The 17,083-nt window shown below is 39.2% G+C and overlaps 1 protein-coding gene across 1 annotated transcript in view; it reads left to right on the top strand.

Annotated features, from left to right (window-relative positions):
- FRMD3 (FERM domain containing 3) overlaps positions 1 to 17,083 on the top strand; it is an 83,014-nt gene that overhangs the window by 44,463 nt on the left and 21,468 nt on the right. Inside the window, exons 7-10 of the mRNA XM_009890497.1 lie at positions 9,359 to 9,446; positions 11,232 to 11,320; positions 13,576 to 13,639; positions 14,638 to 14,726. Of these exons, the coding sequence (XP_009888799.1) occupies positions 9,359 to 9,446; positions 11,232 to 11,320; positions 13,576 to 13,639; positions 14,638 to 14,726 (330 nt within the window). The remainder of the gene's footprint in view (positions 1 to 9,358; positions 9,447 to 11,231; positions 11,321 to 13,575; positions 13,640 to 14,637; positions 14,727 to 17,083) is intronic.

Raw genomic sequence — 17,083 nt, forward strand, 5'->3', positions numbered from 1 at the left:
GATCATGGCATCTCTCTGCTGCAGCAGGCTCCTGTATAACCAAAGCCCAATGGCTTGGAAGGGGCCAGTTCTTCACTGAATCCCCTGTCGGCATCCTCAAGGCCTGTTCTCTGCGCATATCTTTTCTCCTGCGCCACAGCACGATGGAGGAATTTGCCTTTTGAAAGGCGCATGAGAACAGTGAGGGGAATGCCTGGGAAGCAGCAGTAGGCTACTGTGACAGCTGCCAGTGACTTAGTGACTCATCTTGTGTCATCTAAAAGCCTTGTTCTTGCTGATGAAAACAGATGTATGACATGGTGCCCCTATTTCTTATGCTTTGTGGCTGTGAGAACATCACTGGATTTTAGCAAAATGTGACCTTTTATGTAAATTCCCGCTGCACCTAGTTGCAAAAATAAATACGTGACAGGCAGAAATGCATGTCAGCTTTATTGAGCTGTGATTAATTGTCTTGTGAATTTTAATTCATTATTCTTCCCTCATTGAGAAAGGGAGAGGTACAGGAGTAATTTCACTGAAGCTGACCAGTGGTGGGGCAAACACACAATATGTATTCTCATTTTCCTGTCATTCCAAGTAAGTCCTCTTGAAGCAAGGTATACTGCTGGGAGGCAAAGAGATAATGCTCTTACGACTTAAAATACTAGAATATGTGAGGATGCACTAGGAACTTAGGAGACGGGGAGATGACTTCTTAAAGAATACAAAATGGATTGAAAGGTTATGTTTTTTGGGTATGGTTACAACAGAACATAGCTACTGAAGTAATAGCTACTTGCATTTCTGTCTCCCTGCCACTCTTAACAGATTTGAATGGATTTGGGTCATAAAAATCTAGATATTCTGTGAGGGTATTCTGTTATACCTTTTTCTTCAAGTGAAGTGCATGCTAAGGTTGTTCATTTGCATGTCCCTTATCCCTTCTAGTTAGCTGTGTGCAAGTGTTTGTAAGGTTGCATTGTAAATCACATCAGTGAAATGATCCAGGTTAAAAATAACTTATTTTCTTTTACTTGGCTTCTGTGCAAAAGTACATGGAACCACACGTTCAGTTCTCCCCTCTTTTGGCAGTATTAAAGATATTTAATACACCGCACTGTGCTCAGTATATAAAGCCATAGTTCATTTTTATTTCTGGTGACCGAAAGCCCACAGCTTAACAAAAATATAGTGGAGAATTTTGTGTAGATTTGGGGAAAACCAAAATAAAACTAACCCATCAAATGAGGCTAAGTAGAGTCATGAAATCTTCTTGGTAGAGGAGAGGAAAGCTGAGTGAAAGGTTAATTCTTCAAGCATAACAGCAGGGATTACTGGGATTACTGGGTTTTTATGTGAAAGATCACTCAGGTGATCTCAATAATCTCTTTGGGAACTGAGGTTTTCTTTTGTTGTGGGTTTCTTAACACATCAGGAGTTTGCTCCTTTTAGATACTCCCAAAACAGTTGTACTTTTTCCATGGCAGAATTAGTGCTGTTTGTTTGTTTGGGCAGTCTGCATTAGGAGCTGGCCCAGTTTTGCTTCTAGCTTTTGCTGTTGGATTTTGTGGGCTCCTCTTACGAAAGAATGGACTTCGTATGTACGTATGCACCTGTGTCAGTACTAGTTCCAAATTGACTTCTGTGTTGTTAAAACTGTGGGATTTGCTTCAGACAACCAAATAAAACATCAGATGTTTTTAGTGCAGTGACATTCCTTTCTTTGTTTTCCAGGACAAAAATGCCTTCCTATGAATTTATCTCAAATCTTACGTCCTTTAACAGAACATTTGTTACTCTGATAAAATTCCCTGGCTTTTGAAAGATGCTTGTCAGCCAGACTTCCCTGAGGCCAGACACCTGAAAATAGAGAGATTTCCAAAGGGAAGATTCACGTATATCCGTATCAAGGCAATTTATATTTGTAGGAATCATAGTTTTTTTCCCCTTTTTTTCTTTTTTGAAAGGACTCGGTGGTTGAAAATAAAGATTTTATTTTTTTTTTTGTGTGTCCCACCTGAAAACTAATGATCCATTTTTACTTATTTCTGATATGGTATATTATGCCATGTAATTTATATGAAAGTGCTATGTAAACAGCCATTTATTTGTTTGAAAGCCCTATGCAAACATTAACTTTGCGCAGTAAATTACAGTTACGTGACCTGTTCAAATGCTTGTTTTCTAGGCTGGCCTCATATAGGTAAATGCAAGTTATTGATTATTGCTTGGGATGGCCAGTGTGGATACAGGCTCAAGAAGGCTGAGTGCTACTGAATTGGCTGTTGTCTCCATTGTGTGTATCAAATACTCCAGCTTTTGCAAAAGTCATATGTGGGAGAACATCTTTTGGGAGAAGAAAAATTTTCCTCTGAGAGCATGAAATCACTGCCGTGTTCTGCTATTAACTATCTCAAAAGCTATTTAAACTTTTAAGCTAAAGGGTAGTATTTTCTTGAAAACCAGGGTAGCAAATTAATGCTTGTCTTTGATTCAGGCTGCATCATCTACACTGTAACTACTCAGTGGGGATTTAAGCACTTTTAACTTTCCTCCGCTGCTCTAACTCTTACTGTATTCCCTTCACTGTACCATCAGTGTCTAAGGACTCCAGTGCCAGCAGGAGTACAGGATTTCGCAGTCTCTGCTGATCTCACGCAGACGTGGTGCTGTCAGTGGAGCCGCTGGCAAGCATAACTACAGATGTTACTATGAGAGTATATTCTGGGAGGCTGTCCTAGAAGACTTGGCAAGAGTTGCTAGAAAATGCTTCTCTTTGTGGGTGTTAATATCGTTTGATCCAAGATTAAAGCAACTTCTTGCATGCTGTGGAATACATTAAAAAGTGCTGAAACTAAATTCCCGTTTAGCAAGTCCAGAATAAGGTGGATCTTGTATTTGATTTAAGAGCTTCTTGCAATTAAAACTACATATTATCTGCTTTTATGCATTTAATGCCGGCAGCACACTCATCTATGCTATATATTTAGCTTCTTGTACTACCCTAATCACATCGGTATCTAATGGCCTCATATACACGAAGGCAGCGTGATTGGAAGGACATACGGTGTGCTCCAAAACTTGCAAGTCACATTACAGGAGACAGAAGCCTCTCTGCTGGGGACCGAGGATCTGTTGAGGTTTACATGGAGGGGAAGGGGGCAGTTTGGAAAAGAGCAGGATGTGCCACAGCAGGGATAGCTGACTTCCAGGCCTAAGGAGCCAAAGTCTCTGTAGTTCTCAGCTGTACAAAGTATACCAAGGACTTTGGAGAGCTGAGGAGGACAGTGATGTATGGTGGGAGTTCACAGGCAGATAGTGGTGACAGCTGGTCGGGGTCCCACCTACGTTACAGCCCTGGGCTGCACTGAATGTCCTCTTCATTTCAGCCTTGATAGCCCGTGCTGGCTCATTTACAGTTTCCCAGTCTAGGCATTTGGAGTTACCCGTCAGGCACATGTCACTGCAACGTCAAAATTATCTAATGCTCTCTAGTTTAGCAATCTGGTACTAAAATGCCATTGTGTTTGCTGTAATAGGTGAATAATTTGCTTGTTTCTGTTCTATATTTTCATGGTGTATTCTTTCACTCCATAATTCTTATCAGCTGTAATTTTACTGAATTAGAGAGGTGGCTGGAGTGTATATTTATTAGAAGCTTGAAATAACATTCTCCTGGTCACCTAGTCCTTTCCCTGAAGAATGATGTGTGTGTTGCTTTCCTCAAAGCTTTGTTCTTCTGAACCATTTTTTTCTTAGAGAAGTGTGCTTAAAACCAATTAAAATTAAGGAACTGTACTTGTAATTCTGGATGCACTTAGTAGAAAATGGTAACAGTGAAATGCTGTTTTGTTGGATTGGTGTTTGCATGGCACAGAGAGTATTGCCAGAAGCTCTATGGTGAGGAGCAGCTTTAGCTGAACATGATTATAGTGGAAGATGCAGTTATAGCAGTAATCTGGAGAAAGGAACTTCACAGACGAAACTGATTTCTCTTCCCTCTTCTTTTCCAAGGGTCTATCTGATAGAATGAAAAACTGAAAAGATTTATCAGTAGATGTGATTTTTCTTTTAATGGGAATTCCAAGAAGTATTTAGTAGAAAGGGGAATCCACTTGACTTGAAAAAAGTAGCTGTTCTTATTGTGACATTGATAATTTTTTTAGCTTTAGGGAAGATTTATTTTGTGTGTGTGTGTGTGTATGTGTATGTGCACGTGCTTCCCCCATCCCCCGGGAAGAGTTGTTCTCTTTACCAAGCTAGTTCTTGCCTGTCTCATGGTGAGGTTCGGATTCAGGTTCTGCATATTTAGGATACTGCTGAATTCAGATGTTTCTGTGAGTTTCTACAGCATAGGGATTTCTTCATCAGCTGAAAAGACCTGTTTCCTTGGCCCCTCTCCTCCCTCCCCACCTTTCCTTTATCTGGGAGAAGGCTTTATGGGCCAGGTGTGTCTGGACCAGAAAGATGAATCTCTGATATTAAAAACAGATGGCTCAGTAGATGTCTCTGTATCATGGGAATAGATTTTAAATTAATAATAGGTAAATTAAAACTGCATCTGCTCTGTAAATGTATTCTGTCTGTTGAGTAGGCTTAAAGCTGTCTGCGTCACTGCATTAATTTATGAAATAAAGTTGAAATACAAATACCTAAAGACAGATTTCAGAGATACCGTCTCAGCCTTATCTCTGAAGCACACAAGTAATTTGAAATGTTTTGGTAAAAGTAGTTATGTAAGTGGCACATGTCATTATAGTGTGCATGGTGTAAAATTAAACCCATAAGCATTTAATAAACTTGGTAAAAGAGTTTGATTATTGTTTTAAAGTGATTATTCAGGTTTTTCTCATCCTGGAATTCTGTCTATCTGAGAGAAAAAACAATTTTACAGTAGAAGTTAAAATTGGTATTTGAGTGTTATGCAGTTTTCTAAGTTTTATATGTTCCAGCAACATTTCAGCAGTTCATCTGCTTGCCAGGTGGTAAGGTCTCTTTTGATATGCAGACTCATGGAAAGGCTTTTCCCTTTCCCGCTGCTGGTGGCCCCGGCAGCTCTTCGGGCAGCAGCGCTGCTGCCTGGGCAAGGTGCAAAGCGTTGCCTCGCTGCTCTGACAAACTGAGCCACAGCCCACACCACAATTTCATTTCCCAGTGTCTTCATTTAGTGCTTTTCTTTGAAATTATCTCCACCATTGTGCTGTCGTCTCCAGCACAACTGAAACACTGGTAATTTTAGGAGATTTGTGTTGCAGTACCACATAGTCCTCCTTAGCAGCTTCATCGTGGCTAAAAATACTGGCAGACAGACTGTATTTAAAAACATCTCCACTGTCTGCCAAAATTTCCTGAGCTTAAAGGAAAAGTAAAAACTAGTCAAGACCTTTAAGACTATAATTGGATAGCAATTGGAGTCTCAACCACCTGTAAAAAGATTTCAAGAAGCAACAGCAAAACCTCAGCCACGTGGTAAGCAGTTCTGCGATCAGTATATGGTGCAGCTAAATGTGTTGATGCTTTTTGCAGAATTCTGGCTGCTTTCAGGTTAAAAGGAAACCCAGGTCACCCTGTTCTGCTGAAGGATGTCTGGTGCAAGATCTGGGATATAAGAAGGAGAATATTTCATAGAAGAAGATCCCTTTTGAAATAGTCACTGTGGTCTCTCCTGACACTGCAGTAAAGTATGTCCACAGTTGTAGGGCAGGGCACAGGGCAGAGAGTCTTTGATGGACACTGGCCTATGCTATTTAAAGCTTTATGGCTGATACTTCTCTCTGGTTTGCATGGAGGTGAATACATAATGTTTCTAGAGGCCAATCATTATGTACATACTTGTTATTTGAACTAATTACATTGGAACACCCTACAGACCATAAATACCCAGAAATTAATTGTACATGGCGCATGCTCAAGTACAATATTGCTATTGTGTTATGCAGCGTGTAACTTTGACATAGAGATGAGGTAAAAGAATGGACAATAATTATGCCTTTTATTATTATTATTATCATTATTTATTATTATGTTAATAGTAGTATCTCACAGCACTTCATAAGTCAGAGAATCAGAGAAGATAGATGAAGTGACTTCACTAAGGTCATTCAGGATGCACGAAACTGAGAATAGCATTGAAAATCTTTTTCTTTGCTTTTATTGCTATATAGCCTTCTCTGTTTGTTAAAAGGAATTAATGTCCAATCCTGTGCCATCTCATCCTTGACTTTCACTAAATTTCACTACTTCAGTTTGTAACAGATACATACCTCAAAGGAAAGGTGTGAAGGGAAGAAAATTCTAGAGTGAATTGGTGTGGGCAGTCAGAAAAACAAGTAGATCATTGCTGTGGCACACCCTGGAAGTATTCCCTGTTGAGCTTCCTGGCCTTTGAAGTGCTGCAAAGTTGGGGGCCCTGTGGGGAATAAACAGAGTTTATTACATACTCTAGCGCGTACTTCTCATGAGCCTAAAGGGAAAAACAGAGGATGCTGCAGACTTCTCAGTCTTCTATTAAAGGTCTTTGTTTCATTAAAATTTTATTAGGAACTTTTAGATTGATTGATTCCTAGGTTGAGTCATTAATTCATAGCTAATAACTGTGGAGCTCCAATTTCATAGGTAATCCACATTTTATTATTTGTATGGTATACAGAAACTTTTCTATGCAATGGTTCCTTTTACTGGTCCTGTTCAAAACCTTTGGCATGCTGCAGCTGGGTGCTATAATGGCTGCAACATATGGAAAGGGAATATATCTTCTATTTAATGCTGGGTACATACTGAAAAATTTGGGAAGTTATATAAGGTCAAAAGGAGTGAATGCACTGGGAGAGACCTGACTTTCCTGAGAGAATGGAGTTACAAAACAGCAAAGATGAGTTGTCTAAATAATCCCTGTTTTTCCACTGTAAGAGGCATTACTTGAAACACTTGCATAAGCGAGGAAACTCTATACATTTTTTCTGTAAGGCTTTTTGTTGCATGTAGAAAGCTTAAAGGCTTTTTAACAAAGCCAATCAAAGGCATAGGCATATCTAATGTTAAGTCAGTGATTGATAAAATGCGGACTTTTCTTTGCTGATAGGATTTGCAATAGTTACATTTTCATTTAGTAAAGAAAATTTCATTGCTAAGTTACAGATGAAAAACGTATTATCAAGGCTTGAATATTAATCCCTTGATAGGGAATGAACGAGGATTTTTTCATTTAATATTCCCCTTGACTCCTCTGCTTTGTGATGTTAAGCTTTGCACGATACCCATTTAATTAGCCTGTAGTCTGATAAGATCAAACTTGTCCATGTCTTTCACTTTTTACCCCAAGTACCCCAGCTTGTTCCACTTGATGTGTGCAAAGACAGCACAGTTTCAGAGGTGATAGGTGAGGAGAACATGCTAATTCTTGTTTAATGTGTCTCTTCAATATTAATTGCAATTTAATGTTTTTTTCCCTTTTGGAAACGCCAAAACCCCCATATCACATTGTTCCAAATTATGTGTCACTTTTTGGTCCTTTCAAACTAGAAGATTGACTACTTTCCTTTGTACCAGCAAAGGGAAGTGGGAAAAAGATGCATTTTATGATCTTATTTTCCTGTAAGGCCCAATTTCCGATCAGCAATCAAACCATCTATTTGTTTGGCTTTTCACTATGCAACGTAAACATTCTAAGTAATTTAGGTCAAGTTAGTTAATTCCTTCTGTCCTGTGCAGTTGGTACATGAAACAGATTTGTTGCCTATTAAAGGCTCATTTATGATCTTACAGTTGTGATTACACTTAAAGTTGTGATTTATTAGTATTGAAAGGGGAGAAAAACAGTTCAGTAGAGCCATCAGAAAGTTGATTGGGCAAAACAAAAATATTTTTGGTTTGTTTGCTGCTTTCATGCTGTCTTGCCCTCAAATATTTAGCTGTGCAAATGCATATTTGTAATATTCGGTATTCCACTTGATACATGTGGTGGAAAGTGGTGAGAAAGAGACCAAAAAAGGAAGGAGGAATATGGGCACTTCTTCTCTAATCTAGTGTGGCTTTTTATTCTTCGGAAGCTAAAAATCAACAAAAATGTGATCTGAAACAAAGTGCAAGTAGTGTAGTATCAAGGAGGACCAAAAGACACATGGAAGAAGCCCAAGAAATATCATGGGATTGACAGGGAGATGATGAGCAGTGAAGTACAAAGGAGCATGAATTAAAACTTTGTGACACAAAGGTTGTTGATGCTTGCATTGCCCCAGGGCATCAACTGGGTAGGCTCAAAATAGGATTTGACATCCACAAGCATGCTAGGTATTGTCTTAGTTGTTAAACTGAACTTCGGGCTGGGTACTGAATCTTGTATGCCAGTGCTTGTTGGTTTCTTGCCACTGGGGGATAACAGACTTACAGGGAAAGGATTCTACACCAGTGCACAGAGCAGTTTTAAATGCCAATTCCCAAATGCCATTGGTCACAGTGTGAGACTGGACCCCCAAAATGCAGGGGTAAGATAAAGTATGACTATCGCTGTGTTCTTTGAAGATTTGTCTATGGCTCATTTTTTTGATAATTTGCATGAGAAGCATTTATGAGGCCTGGCTTTCTAAGAGTCCCAAGCACTGCTTATTGTTACAAAACCATATTATCTGTCTGAATCACATACTGTAGTGATGCAAATACAGGAATAAAATAATACTTGGAACAGTTCACTGACAAACAGGCATTGTAAACCTGTGTTAGAGCTTATTGCAATGGCAGGAGTTAGAAGAGCAAAAATCAACTAATAAAACTTATTCTAGAACTCAACTCTTGCATGCCATGTTTCAGGCTTTAGTGTATGTTCATGGTTGATTATGGACACCCTAAAAATAGGAGCATATAATGGAAATGCTGACAGATTCTGAACTATGATGATGGTAACAGGCACTGCTATAATTAGGTGTGCATCTGAGTAGACAGTGTAATATGATTGCTGTGTTTATACCCTGTGTTGGAAGGAATGTTTGTTAATGTGCACAATCCTTTTAAATGAGTTGGGGAGCAAGGGTTTGTGGAAAAAAGATGCTGAGGTTTATATCATATTCAGGTTGACATACGTGTACAAAGACAACAAATATTTGCAGGGCATTGGATAACTCTAGCTAGCTGCATAACATGTTGTTATCTCAGGATTAAGAAAAAAACAGAATTTACCTGAAAACATCAGGCACTGTACAGTTCAGCAAGAGCAAAACATGTAGAAAAGTTTTCTATCTTTGTATTAAAAACAGAACATGGTTGGAATAGTTTTTATTTCAGTAAGAACTTTTCTTTCCTCCCTTTTAGACTCTCCAGTCAAAAAGTCCTTTTCTCCTATTTTCTTTTTGCTGTCAAACTACTTCTTCTTTTGTAATTTCAGAGGTCAAAGCCCAGCGGTTGCTGAATTTAACTTGCTCCTGAAAGCTTATTCTTTGGAAACTTATGGTGTTGATCCTCATCCTTGCAAGGTAACAGTTCTTTTTACTATCATTTAATAAAATGTTCTTTTTACTAACATTTAGTAAAGAGCCATTAATTGACTTCATTTAGCTCTGTTTATATCCAGGCACAACTAGAGAGTAATTTATAAAAGAGCTTGCCCTGGAACTACATATTACTGGTAAGCCTTGGAAGAACATTGACTGGTTGACATTTCTGCATCAGCCAAAGGAAAGGTCTCTCCAGGGGAAGCAGAACATCATAGCAGAATGTAATAGAGTCATGACAAAAGCTTTGATTATACTTCATAACTTCTCTGCATTTAATGCAAAGATTTCTCTAAATACTCCAGGTGTGAAATATTTTATGTTTGGCAAGATTTTCAGGATTCAGCATTATTCTTGTCCAGAAGATGGAGGAAATGGTTAGTCCTTGGCAGATTAGTTTTTCAAAAACCATCAAAATATGCCAATCTTAGGAAGAACAGGAAACCAAATGTACAGAGGGGAGAACTGGATATGCATTTGCATATTCCTCCACTTTCCTGTTTTGTGGTTCTCTATAAGGTGATTTTAGTTACTAGTTCTGATTATCCCTTACACCTGCATTTTTAGTTACTCAGTTTTATCTATGTAACCTGCAGTGTTTATTTTTGGTGTTATGTGCTTCATGTTTTAACTGCTGCTTTTACTTTGGCTTGTATATAATTTCATTTGGTGGATCAGCAGTGCTGTCCAGTTAGCTGTTCTGGTGGTGAGCACCCTTAAACAGCTCTAACATAAAACCGCATGGAATTTCATATGTATTTTGCTACGAATGGTGGTCCTGTGTGAAATTCAGGGGCTGGTTCAGAGCTCGGTGAAGTCGGGGACTTTAGTTCGAAACTATACTGTGGGTTTTCAGGGGGCATCCCAGAGACTCCTGTTGGCACTTAGGACAAAGTCAAAACTGGCTCAGAATTTCCTCTTTACCTGTGTGGCAGGGCTTGTAGTATGACGGCGTGCAGGGGTTCACAGCCCATGCTTAAGGAAAATTTTTTGGATTTCTGGAAGCAAACTGCAAAGCAAGTTGGCTCCTTACAATGTGCTCCTTCCCATGCTGTGGCTGCTGCCCCTGGAGCAGCACTGTGTCTATTCCCCCATAGTTTGTTGGTGGAACATAAAGCACAATAAAGTTGACTAGCTTTAGCAAGGTGAGGGTCTAGAACTTGGGGTGGACAGGAAATCCAGTTAATACAAAACTCACCTGAATCATTGCTTGTAAACTGTGAGCCAGAACTTTCACTGTGGAATTAAGAATTTTAAAAATAGTCTTTCCTGTTTGAAAGACAAGTATCACCGTATGTTCTGGTTTGTACTCAAGAGTACTTGGGTATTGCAGTAAATGCGGACTGTCAGCAGTACTTCCAACACAACATCTTGCAGAAGAACAATGTATTGTCAAATCTTAAAAAATATCAGTGTTGAAGCAGATATGAATCACTGGTTTGTAGTTAGTCAGCAAGTTAAGAATGGGACACGCATAGAAGTATATTTTCAACAAAACCAGTAAGTATGCCTAAGGATTTCCCATTGTCATCAGTTACATGTATATGGAAACAAAGCATAAGATGCTGTTAAATGACTAGAAATAAATAAGGCCTGTATTGCCAAGAGCAGTCTTTGTTCCTTAGAAGTGTACAATTTGAAGGCAAAATTTATTTCAAAAAGGAAAACAGAATAGAGGTAATCTATAGTGGAGCAACAATTCGTGCTATCAGTAAGAAATACTTCACGGGATGAAGGGTAATTTATATGTCTTTTTTCTCTTTCAAGGACTCAACAGGGACAACTACATTTTTAGGATTCACAGCTGCAGGATTTGTCGTTTTCCAGGGGAATAAAAGAATTCATTTGTTAAAATGGTAAGCGTGTGAAGTAAGACTAGATTAACATGCGAGAGTTTTTTCTCCTGTGTCTTCCCTACTTCCTACTATCTTCACCTGCATTTGTTGTCTTTGAGGTGAACTGCATGAATATTCCTTCTCTTGCCCCATCGTAGTTCTGTTTTAAAGGAACTTAGATGAGAATTAGAATAATAATAATTTGGTCTTATTCTTCATCCAGTGAAAATTTTTCCACAGGTTGCAATTAGTCAACATAATGGTTTTCAACTGTGCTGTAAATCACCAATGAGGCTTATTGGCAGAGATGTCTGGGAGAGTTTCCAGGAGTCCACCTGCATTTTTATTTGTGACTCTTGGAAATGTTGCTATTTCCTCATTTAATTAACCTCAGTTTGAAAACTGTAGAAGAACTTACTTGGTAAGCAGAGGAGGAGGGGAGAATATCTTTGAGTTTTTATTTTTTAGCCTTGTGTTTTAAGAAGCAGACACTTACGGAATTGTCCTTGGTTTGTCTGGCTTTGCTTTCCTTTTATGCTTCTGTAAGACGTTCGACTTAATTGGGCAGCCTCAGCCAAGTTTGAGAGGTAAAAGTGAGCTCCCACAGGTGGTGTGAGAGCACCATGAGGACCATGCCCTCAGCAATGCGGTGCAGAGTGAGCGCAGTCATGCTCAGACATCGATAAATCTCATATTAACCCAGCCACTAAACAGATGCCAACAGCAGATACTACTTAGATGTGGCTGCTCCACCTCAGCGCTCCTAGCCTGTCTTGTGGGAAGAAGATGGGCAGGAAGTGAAGAAGTGCTGAAGTGTTTTTTTTGTGTAGAGCTGGACTCTTTGCTGTGTATCCACAGAAACCTCCCCAAGAGCTAATTAACCTGAAATCCTCAGAGGTATATAACCAGCGTAGTGCTGTCTGTATGATTCAGTTCCATGTGGAGCTCCGGGGACGTGTCTGTCAAATACCATCCATTTGTGATCCGAGATTTATGCTGTAGTTTCCTCAGGGTTAATTTCAGGTAGCTGTAGTCACAGTGCTTTGGTGGTTTGTGCTTTTGGCATAAGGACAGCGTAACTGTAACGTCAGTCCATGGTGCAGGGAGGAGAGAGCACCACTTGCTGAGCACATATCCACCATACTGTGGGAAATGAGTTTCACAGCACTTGGTTTCTTGGTGTATTCGTTTAGTCCGTTGGCACGTAAACCGGATACAAGATGCAATAGTGATAGAGGAAAAGCCATTAAGCTGTCTCAGTGTTAAGCTGGCCGTTGGAAGGTCGATCTGGTGAGATTTATCTGAATACCATGTACTGCCCCTTTCATTTCTGAGACCTAAAAGTGAATGCGAGTAGCTTTAACTGATATTAGCTGAAATTTGCACTACAGAATAAAAATCCAAATTCATATTTGAGATTTCCTTTTTAATGGAAAAGCTTTCTCAACTGGAATGATTTTTCATTGTTGTTTGTTTAATGTTAAAGGAAAACTCTTGTAATAAAGTTTCCAGGATGGCATTTTTCTTGCCTACAGAATCATTCCCATTTCAACCATCTAAAATCCAAAAAACTACAGCTTCTCCATTATAATTTAAGCAGACATTGTATTGCCTTTGTATGGTGCACCACTGTTCCATAGGTAGATTGTGCTTTCAACCTTCATTAAATTAAATTTTGACATTTTTGACATTCATCAAGGTTTGAAACTCACAAGGCTCCAGTAATGAATGCTGTCAAACATTTTCTCCCTGTTGTCTTCTGTCTGTATGTAGTCAGTTACTAAGATGTGTGATATGAAACCACAAATTAAATAAAATAGATAAGATGTTGCTAGTAAAAAGTGCCTGCATCTAGAAGATTGTATGCCTTCTTATGCAACATATGCAAGCTAAGAGTATTGTCTTTCCAGCAACTTAATTACATTAGACTTTCCAAGATTTTAAGATATAAGAGGAATTACAAACAGTACGATAAATAGGATGTAAACATAAGCTTCTGCCTGCTTTTAATTTCCTCTTCATTTTCCAACAGCCAAAGTTAATTCTTTGAAGGTGCACAGGGATGTAAAAGAAATACTCTCGGCTTATGTTCTCTGCTTTAAAGAAAATTAAAATATTAAATGCTTTTATGCCAAAGGTTGTAAGACTTCTGTTGAGACTCTGTCATTTCACAGCCTGCTTGACTTTGGGAATCAGGGAAACTTGCATGCAAGTTGCTTTTCTTAGCTGTAGTTCTATCTATTTTTCCTATACTTAAATGATTTTTCTCTTTCTAGGTGTGATGTCTATAAACTGAAATTTGAAGGAAAGACTTTTTATGTGTTCGGAGCTCAGAAAGAGGTCAGGCTTAATATTTTTACAAAACTTCTGTATTTGATTTAGAGTCAACTAAAGCATAACATCTTGTTTTAACTAAACAAAATTGTGAACAATCCATATTTGTAATTCATATTGCAACTAAAATATAGAATATGTTGTCAAAAGAATGTCTAATTTGCAAGGGGTTGAGACATTTCTCACTTCACATTCATGCAGTGCTGTGTTGATAGCTTACGGTTTTGGTCATCTGTGAAGTCAAGTTTTAATAGATTTTAAAGCAGTAAAGCTGTACCCACCCACTCTAAAGCATAAGTGACATCTGTATATGAGTGAAAATTCAGATGGACATTGATACCTGGATCAATGTGAGGTATTTTTGGCTAATTAACGATCATCTCCTCAAATGTTGGTCACTTGAATAGGCTGGAGTCTGTCCTAGGTAGTTAGGAGTCGTATCCTTGGGCTCTTGCCATTGAAATCATAGAGATTTTTGGCTCCAGCATGCTATAATTGGTTCTTCCCCCAGGGCAGGGTGGTATAGCCCAAGATTATGGCTTTGGATGCAGGCTAGGTGAGGAACAGAAAATGGAGGAAGGAAATAATGTCAGAGGTATTGGGCGCTGTTCGTGTGGTTGCAATACGGGATGCAGGGAACAGGGAGAAGTGAATGGTGAGTAGTGTAGCAACTGTGCAATGTGGAATATTGAACAAAGAGACTTTCCTCCTTGGATTTTGGCCTGAAAACAGTTGGCACGCATTTATTCTACAAGCCACTTGTACATAGGCTCTTCTCTGCCCTCTCCAAGCATCCCCTTTTATTTCTGAAACAATTGCCTGGGCAGTTTAAATATCAGCTACATATGAGTCGTACTTCTGTGGGTGAACCACAGATTGAGGCTACACAGGAAGACTTGGTCTTCAGTGTGTCTGGTTGTTGTTGATGCCATCAGTTACAACTTCAATATTTGAGAATTCAGCATTTTCATTACTCCTATTTGCCTTCTTTTCCTTGCACTTAGAAAAAGGCTGTGCTGTCATTCCATACCTCTACACCAGCAGCTTGCAAGCATCTTTGGAAATGTGGGGTGGAGAACCAGGCTTTTTACAAGTACGTAAACCTGAAGTCATTACCTATACTAAAAGTAAAAAAATGTGCATGTGAGTAGAAGATTGTTCGATGTGAAATGCTCCATTTTGTTAGCAGAGTTCAAAATACAAACAGAAAATATGCAAGTTAATGGGCAATATGATTTCATTTCAAGCCAGTATTATAAATTGTTTAAAATCTGAATGAGGCAGGAGGGTGTTGGCAGTGCACAATTACACTTTTTCCAGCATGCTGTTTTTGCCACTCTGTAGTGTGATGTTGGATGGACACAGTACTGCATTTGTGTCTGGGAACGTAGTTGTTAGTCTTAGTCCTGCTGTTGAATACCTTGAGAATGGAAGAAACAGTCTGTTATGCTTGATTTTCTGGGTTCTTCTGCCAGTAGGTGATGTTCTCCCCCTTGAAACCCAAGGTTTAGTAAGAGTTGATTGAAAGATAAATAAAAATTTCTGTGCAACGATTGAAGAAAAAAAGAAAATATTCTTAGATACATTTTGAAAGCTGCCAGCCATGTCATTTAAAAAAAAAACAAACAAAAACCAGCCTGTAAACTGCCAAGAAAAAAGGAGAATCTTCCTTCCTATTACCTAAAAGAGAGCCTGAAAATAATTCTTCATTAAAAAGCTCTTATGCGTTCTTCCTGCCCTCCATTGACTTTGTTAGATCTGTTTATTAATGCTTCCCTTTAGGCATATAGCTTTTATTCATGCTTCTTAGTCTCTCCTTACAGTATCTTGCATGTTTTATAAAAAATAGTGTTTGTTGGAGCATAGCAACACCAGGGGGCCGCTACAAGGGTAAGTAATAACTAAGTAGGAAGAATGTGTCTTCTAACATGGATGTCAATAACGTGCTTTATTTTGGAGAAGATTCCTTCACTGATAGAGTAATCTATCAATATATCAATATAATAGATTCAATTGATACGTGAAGAAACAGGAAATATGAGCTGGCACAATACAGCTGTTAATTATCTAAGTTAACATCTACTGTGTTTGAGATGGAATTAATAAAAATATTATCAGGAAGTGTTTTCCATTGGAAGTACATGTAAGTAGGAAAATAGTGCATGGTGTTTGAGCGTTTTATTTTATGTTGCTAGAAATAAGTATAGGGAATAGGAAACAATTCCCACCCAGAGGAGAGGAATTAGTGCTCAAAGTAAAGGTTTTTGAGGGAGACTCATAGCAATAGCATCTCTCTGTTGTTATTGTTAAATGGTTGTAATATTAATAGTTTGAGTTGTGGTCACAAATACATGATTGTGGTGAGTTTGGCCTTGACTAGGTGCCAGATGCCCACCCAGTTGCTCTCTCACTCCCTCTTCATAGCAGGTCAAGGGGAGAAAATGAGACAAAACCAGCTCATAGGTTGAGATAAAGACAGGAAGTTTGCTTACCGATTACTGTCATGGGAAAACCAGGCTTGACTTGGGGGAGGTTAATTTAATTTGTTTCTCACCTTCTTACTCTATTTTTAAATTTCATTAAAAACAAAACTAAAAACACCCCTCCCCTGTTCCTTCCCTGGCTCAACTTCACTCCTTCATTCCTGACTCTTCTATGCCCACCTTGCACCGAGCAGCACAGGGAGATGGCCAACGGGGATCGCAGTCAGTTCATAGCGGTTTCCCTCTGCTTCTCCTTCCTCCTCACACTTTTTCCCTGCTCCAGAGTCCTTCATGAACTGCTCCAGCATGGGCTGCAGTCCTTCCAGATAAACCTGCTGCAGCACGGGTTCCTTTCCGTGGACCAGAACTTCTGTCAGGAGCCGGCTCCTGTGTGAGGTCTCCAGGGACTGCAACTTCCCTCAGGACATGTCTGCCTGCTGTAATGCAGGGTCCTCCACGGGCTGCACTGTAGATATCTGCTCTGGCGTGGTCTTCCATGGGCTGCAGGGGGACAGCCTGCTCCACCATGGTCTTTTCCACAGGCTGCAGGTGCTTTGTTACCTGGAGCATCTTCTCCCCTCTTTCTTCTCTGACCCTGGTGTCTACAAAGCTGCTTCTCTTATGTTTTTTTCTACTTTCCAGATGTCTTCAGGGCACTACTGTGGGGTTATTTCTTTAGTACGAGGGCTTAAAATTATACTTTTGGTGGGTCTTAAAGAGGACTACTCTAGTAAAAGGAAGATTGGTAGTGATATTCAATGGAGAGCAGCCTGGCTGATAGATTGGAAAATAGTAATGGTTAGTATGTGGGGTGCAGAAAAATAACAACAAACATGAAACTGAAGCCAAAGCAATCTGTAAATAAAGTATTAGGATAGTAGTTTTGAAACAGCAAAGGTTTTCATACGTTTCAGAGAAACTGAGCTGTACAGCGTGGTCTGTTAGTTACTTAATGGCATTAGATAAG

This window comes from Charadrius vociferus, unplaced genomic scaffold (genome assembly GCF_000708025.1).
Source record: "Charadrius vociferus isolate BGI_N301 unplaced genomic scaffold, ASM70802v2 scaffold418, whole genome shotgun sequence".
In the NCBI taxonomy this organism is placed as follows: Eukaryota; Metazoa; Chordata; class Aves; order Charadriiformes; family Charadriidae; genus Charadrius; species Charadrius vociferus.